General features: G+C 58.1%; 1 protein-coding gene across 1 annotated transcript; it reads left to right on the top strand.

Moving 5' to 3' along the window:
* Positions 1 to 4,905: 4,905 nt before the first annotated feature.
* On the top strand, positions 4,906 to 5,412 carry BXZ73DRAFT_30194 (uncharacterized protein; the record flags this gene model as incomplete). The annotated part of the gene is made up of 1 exon (XM_048017787.1): positions 4,906 to 5,412. A coding segment is annotated over one exon (507 nt), but the record flags the coding sequence as incomplete, so codon positions are not given.
* Positions 5,413 to 7,276: the final 1,864 nt, after the last annotated feature.

Below are 7,276 nucleotides of genomic sequence, written 5' to 3' on the forward strand. Positions count from 1 at the left end.
GAGTCGTGGCCGCACGGTCGGCGAAAGCTGCTAATGCAATCATCCGAAAAGGGCTAACCCTCAACAGCAAGCGTGTAGACATCCGAAAGGACTCCACAGACCCCATCCGCTGCGCCAAGCAGTGCCAGCAGTACTCCCCCTTCCATCTCCCCCAGACATGTCCGGCACACAAAGACACCTGCGCCACCTGCTCAAAGACCCACCGCACAGCCGAATGCCCCATATCGATCCGCAACACCGACTCCCACTGTTGTACTACCTGCAAGGAGGCTAAGAACGGTGCAGAAGACGGCCACGCGGCTTAGAGCAAGACCTGCCCTGTCTACCTTGATCAGGTCCGGCTTAAATCACTGCAGGCCGTGGACTCGCAATACCGCTACTACGTCACCACGGACCCGGAGACATGGGAGAAGATCTCCAACTTTGCTCTACCGATACCAAACCCAGTCGGCAGGTCCCTCCCAGACCTACATAGCTGCCAGCACGGAGCGGGGACGCGCGTCGCGCGTCGGGCATGGGCGCTAGTACATATGGCGACCATATCCCGTGATCGCGTCTTGCCCACATTCAGTGTTCATTTCGCGAGTCGCGCGCGAGTCCGAACTTCCGTCCAGTCTACCCTATGCAGCACCCTCTTTTTCGAGATACAATAATTGATCAAGTTCAGGTCGTCTTCTCGCTTCCTCCACGCTCCCTGCCTCATCTTGTCCCCAGCATACCACTATTCCTCTCCATCAAGCCTCTGGCACACGCTAAGTATTGCGCACTTCGGCTGCCACAAGCACCATCTAGCTTCGTCTCAGGCCCCCTCCGCCCCCCCATGACTGCCATCTCTGGTCCCTTCAAGTACTGTTTGCTATCCCTTGTTGCTCAAGAAGCGGCTACAGTCCGCTATCTGGCCCTCTGGCTCGAGCTTGCACCAACAGTGACCGTGAGTCCCCTTGTCGCCTTCATTGCTTACGCACGCGGGGCCGTAATACGTACGTTCTCCCATCTCCAGCGTCATCACCAATGCACCCCACCACTCCCTACATCGTCGCGTCTGCGTTCACCAAAAAGACGCAGCAACCACCTTCCGCTTCGCTGCCAAAACCCATATTTCCTCCCGTTACCATCCACGCTGGCACCCCACCCCGCTGCGCGGGCTCCTCGCGTAGCTTGTACGGCGCGCCGAGCATCTCCTATACCCCGGAGCCTTCCATATCGATGTCAATGTCCCCCGCGTCGAACACATCCGACCCATCGACCCCGTTCGGACGGTGACTCCTCTCTACTACCAGATGCTGGGCGCAAAGATTGAGTGCGATGTGGTCATCGACTCGCGGGCGCGCCTGGCCCCTGGGTGGGTGCGGGTTTCTAACGCTCCACGACAGCTGCTGAACATTAAATTGTCCATGCGCTCATGTGCAGCGTCTGTGGTGAGTGCGACGGCTGCTTCCCCCTCATAACTTTCACCCGCCTCCTCCTCCTCCTCCTCCTCCTCCTCCTCCTCAAGCCGATCGCCGTCAGTGCTTCAGCCTACACCCCGCTCACCCCGCGCGTGGTCATCCCTGACTGCGCGACGTACGTCCCGCACGTGTCCTCGCATGACGACCTGTCCCAAACCTCCACGCGCAGTATGGTACCCGCGCGACGCTCCCACTGAGCATTTTTGCACCACCGGTATACGCCCGGCACACACCGCACACGCACCCCGCAAGCAACGCAGTGATCACTATGCCCGACTCGCTGAGTCACACGCCGTTGGATCCGCACCGACATGTTGCAATGCCCCTGTCTCGTTACCCACCGCACCCAGCCCGCGATTGCATTTGTCGCACAACGCAAGGTTGTCGCAGTATTTAGACCATGAAGCAATGACAGTTTTCCGTATGATCCATTTATGCGTGCTGATGTGTGAGCAGTGGGGGATTATCGTATACTGGTCGGGATCCAGTCGAAAGTACCATTACTGGCTAACTACATGTACAGATATCCACTGCACACACTAAAACACTCTAAATTATACCTTATTCACCCCATAAGCGACCAGAAGGAAGACGATAGTGTCCGTAAACTGCGGTGAGTTGGAAAAGCTGCAGTATGTTGGTGTATATCGGCTTACCACTATATTACCTCTCAATAGGAATTTGGGTTTTTCCTGATAGGCTGGCGATCAGGTCGCGCAGGTGCGGTGGCGTCGAGAAGTCGCTGCTGGTAGGTGCGGCGCCGGGATATCTCTCCAGGAAGCCTGCGATGTCGCCGCGCGAGAGGGGGTCGGCAACGTTGATCTCCGTGGCCACGTAGCGCGCTTCGACCGACAGACCGTGCTCTGCCAAGAGTGAATAAAGGCGGCGCAGGACGGTGTTCGTGTTGGGGGATCTTGCTCGCCCGGAGTTCACTACCGCCACTACTACCGTGTTGTCCGAGCGCGCGAGGTACCTGCGCCGACTGGGAGGGAGGCCTGCTGGAACCTGATGGTGGATGGCCATCATGAGGCCGAGCTCCACCCTGCGCAGGTCCGCGCAGAATTGGCGCCGAGGGTGAAGGCGAGCACGTGGTGAGTCGGACTCCGTGATGAATTCTCCGATGGAACGGATGAACGGACGCAGGAGGCGGAAGATTGATGCCGCGTGTATGAGCTTGCCTTGGAAGGACTGGGCCTCGTGCACGTTCTTGCAGGCGCCGGGTTGAGACCAGTCGAGTACCAGCGCGAGAACCGCGGCCTGCTTCTCCTCGGGGAGAGATACAGTCTGATACAGTGCGGTGTTCCAGGTGCCAGTCGTACCCTGTGAAGCGCCGCTGTACTGCGAGGCGGCGCAGCTTCGGAAGGCTCCACGGCACACCTAGGTTGGCGGTTGCAGCTATGAAGGCATCCTCGGTAAACTCGTGTCCTGGGAAGCAGATGGTGAAGAAATCGTTCACTCACTTCATCACGTGCCCAAAGCCGCGGGCATGGTAGATGTCGACGAGCATGTCCGCGATCGACCCGAAGACCCCAGCGCTCGAGCGGAGCCCGAAGCACAAGGCTCTGTCTACGTACACCTTGCCTTTCCAGAACACGCACAAGGCACGTTGCTGGTCGGGGCGCACCGGAGTGATACGGTATGCGGCGGAAATGTCGAAAGTGGCTGCACGGCACCCGGGCGGGAGGCTGAGTATGAGCGCCGCGACCTTGTCGAAGGCTCCCCACTCTGTCGGGAAGTCGTCTGCGTTAACGCCAGCGTTGACGGACGGGACGGCCTCCTGAGTGTCAGAAATGCGAATGATTAACGCGCGAGTATCATATGTGTTATGGCCTGCCCCGCCTGTCTGGTTACGAGCTTCGGCGCACACCTGTAACGGACGCCCAGCATACGATCGCCCGCCACCCTACCTTTATATACTGTTCCCGCACCTACCGTCTCGCCACGCGATTGCCTCCTGGCTCTTTCCCATCGCCTCTCCTTCCCGTCTCCCCGCTACCGCGAGCCTCTCCGAGGTCAAGCGCGTCCTCTAATCCGATCCCGCCTTTCCGCTCGTCTCCGACTCGCCCGACCTCCGCGCTCCCGCGCTCCGCGACCGTAACAGGTGTCCGATGTGGATGTTGATGGAGCATGACACGATGGGAATTGGTGCAGGTATATCCATCATAAGGGAACGGATTGCGGAGAAAAAGCAGGAGCATATCGGTAAGATAGTGGTGGGACGAGACAAGTAGCGCATCTGTAGGCGTCTATCGAACTCCGTGCGACACGGGCCCTAAGGCCCAGCCAAAAAGCTGTCTAATGCAATCGAATCTGAGCGAATGGTTGTCGAATAAATTTCCATGATCGAATGACATCGAATGAAATATGACCTTCAACGTTTCGTGGGTTGATCTTCATGGCATCTTTCTCCCACGCATATCGCTGGCCTGGTTGAGCGAGCGCTTCGTGACCGACACGTCACGCTGCGTGTGGACGTGGGTCGGGGCGCGTCGAGTGGAAGCGCCAGACGCGTGAATGTCGCGCGGGATGCGCGAAAACAGGCGCTTATCTGATTGCGTTCTGTCCCTGCCTCCATCCTTTCCCTCTCGACTACGACTCTGCACTAACTGACTCCTCCACTGCGTCTACCTGAGACTACTGCAACTTTCCCCAGTGCTGAAGCTTTTCCAGCTCCATGTCAAGCGAGCAAGAGTCCGGGCCCAACCAGAAGGTGCGGTGCTATTGCGAACGATGTTGCGGCGTCTTCCGCTGTAGGAAGACATGGAAGAAGCACCAGGCGAATGCCCCTGCGACATACCAAGCTCCTCTCCGCCAGTCTGCGACCGCTGCTGCGTCAATGTCGCAAGCGGCACCTCGAAAGCGTGCGCGGAAGGCTTCAACTCAGGCTGGACAGATGCAGGCGCATGAAAATGGATACGGTCGTGGTGAGGGCATGGCGGGAGAGTCGTCGAAGCGTCTCCGTCTCGACCTGCAAGAGAATGATGAAGCTGGCGAGAACATCGACGCCGCGGAGGTGCGCCCTTTTTGCCAACTCGTCTTCGCTTGGCTTAGGGTTGGGACGGGTTAGATCGCGTTTAACGACGGCTTTGAGGTGCTGCCTGATGCAACTGGGGAAATCGCGCCGGCTCGCGGCTATATTGCAAATTCGCTCGTCCTGCGCTCGCCTCCGCGCTCCCCGTCGACCCCTCCACGTTCCCCGTCGACCCCTCCGCGTTCCCCGTCGATCCTTCCGCGTTCCCCATCGATCCCTCCACGCTCCCCGTCGTCCCCTTCACGTTCTCCCATTCTGTCGCATTTGCCACTTCTCCCTCTCCCTCCAACGGATCCCAGCGCCGGGTCAGGTGACGCTGCCGCTTTACCTATTCCCGCCCTTCCGTTTACATTCGTACCTGTACCGGACGATATCAATGAAGAGACGACAAGTTCCCTCGGCCTGCCGCGCGCTGTTGTGTACAACGAACTGAGGACCGCCTTAGCTTTCAAGGCCGCCCTTGAGAAAGCGTCCCTGGATGAGGACGGCTTCGATCCGGATACCCTCTATCGACTTCGACACCCGGTTCAAACTCCAGTCGATGCCGATCCCCGCCTCCAGGATCCTGGCTTCAAGTTTGCTCTTAGGTTGTTTGTGGACACCACTACGTCGTCTGATAGCACATACAACCGCATCTGCCAGAGCTACCAGGCTACGCATGCGGATACATCCATGCCCTCTCTTCACGACATGAAAAAGTTCGTCGCAGACCTCACTGGAATCACCCCCATCCCCCGCGACATGTGTATGAACTCGTGTGTAGGCTTCACGGGCCCATGGTCGGATCTTGAGAATTGTCCCATCTGCGGCGAGCCTCGCTACGAGCAGGACACCGGGACGAAGGAGCGGAAACCCCGTCGGACTTTTGACACAATCCCTATCGGTCCGCAGCTTGTCGCTCAGAGCCGCGACGCCAAGAACGCGGAGAGGATGCAGCACCGAAAGCGGCAAACCAAGCGGCTTCTGCAGATGCTAGAGCAGAACGGTTACCACATCAGCGAGTTCAGTGATGTCTACCACGGCGAGGACTACATTCAGGGAGTGCTATCAGGAGACATTGGGGAAGATGATATCGTCCTGATGCTCTCCGTGGATGGCGCGCAGCTCTACCAAAACAAGCCATCCGACTGTTGGATGTACATATGGGTGGTCTTCAACCTGGCCCCGGATCAGCGGTACAAAATGAAGTACGTCCTACCCGGTGGCGTCATCCCAGGCCCAAACAAGCCGAGCCATGTCGACTCCTTCCTCTTTCCGGGTTTGCACCACTTTGCCGCTCTTGCCAAGGAGAAGCTCGCAGTGTGGGATGCGGCGCAGATGCGGGTCTTCTACCAGAAGCTCTTCCTGCTTCTCGCCACTGCTGATGGTCCCGGGATGACTTACCTGAATGGGTTGGTCGGTCACCAAGGCGCACAAGGGTGTCGTCTGTTCTGCCCACTCCGGGGACGTCACAAACCCGGTGGTGGAACTACATACTATCCCGCGCTGATCAAGCCACACGACTACGCTGTCACGGGATGTGACCACGGAGACTACAACCTGAATGAAAGTGTCCTAGATACTTCCGCAGCAATTATTCAGCGCTACGAGAACAGCCTCGACGAGCTGCTCACAGCTCAGAATGATAGCCAGTACAAGAGGTTGCGACTGAAGACTGGTATTGCGAAACCAAGCCTCTTTCGTGGCCTTCCGGCGAATTCCTTCTTGGGTACCCCGGTTGGATTTCCTGCCGATCAGATGCATCTGGTCTCTTTCAACCTCACCGATCTCCTCATTTCCCTTTTCCGCGGCACAATCAAATGTGAGAAGACCGACGACAAGACTCGCTGGGACTGGGCCGTCCTCCAGGGTGACGTTTGGAAGGTCCATCATCAGGAAAAAACCATTTGCACGGGAGCGCCGGCCCGAGCTCGCGGAGACTCGCGTGCCCCGAGCGACGCGCGGGAGATCTCCGGAGCACTCTGGAGCAACCGCCGATGGCCTCGAGGACACCTGAGCGGCGTGGGAGACTCTGGCGTTCTTGAGAGTCTTGCAGACCGCTCAGTTGGCCTCGAGTGTTTCGCAGGGTGCACGGTGGATCTCAAAACTTTGGCTGGACACTCAGGATGTTTCGAGAGTGTTGGCCAGGGGTCAGGCCCAGTGAAACCCTACAACTTTTAGAAACTTTCAAAAACGTGCCGAAAACTTTGCAAGGCTTTCAGAACCGTGTGAAAGCGTGCACGTGTGGATCCGTGCAAAACCGGGCGGACGCCTCACGGGCGTTTATATCGCTCAGATCATCAGTATAGTGCAATTCAACGGCCGTGGATATTTGCTGACGGGAACCGGGATCTGATGACACGAAGGGCATCTATTGCGAAAACCTAATGATACATCTGTACATGGGCCGTGCCCATCCGGCAGCTGCTTGCATTATTGCCGGCTTGCACACGGACTTGTCCGCCGTCCGTCTCCTGCAACTTTGTCCGGGCTTCTCGCACAAGTGTCATGTACAGCGATTCGGTCATTCGTACGGTAGGGAGGAGCGCGGGCGTTCGATGAGAAAAATGCTGTGGGACGCGTCCGTGTCAATCCGGGAGGACGAGCACCGTGTTATGGGTTCCAGCTTGCCGTCTTCTCAACATTCGGTGTGGTGACGGCGGACGCTGCCTGGACGGAGGACGAGCGCAGCCTCGCAGAGCCTGGGATAGCGGTCAGCGACGAGAAATGTATCCATGCAGGCGACAATGTGCGGGAAGTGCGCTCCTCTCCGCACCCGCTGCTGACCGCGTCGTATGCCGGCAGGGACCAGTACACG

The sequence above is a fragment of the Epithele typhae genome, assembly GCF_022376455.1.
Source record: "Epithele typhae strain CBS 203.58 chromosome Unknown BXZ73scaffold_221, whole genome shotgun sequence".
NCBI lineage: Eukaryota > Fungi > Basidiomycota > Agaricomycetes > Polyporales > Epitheliaceae > Epithele > Epithele typhae.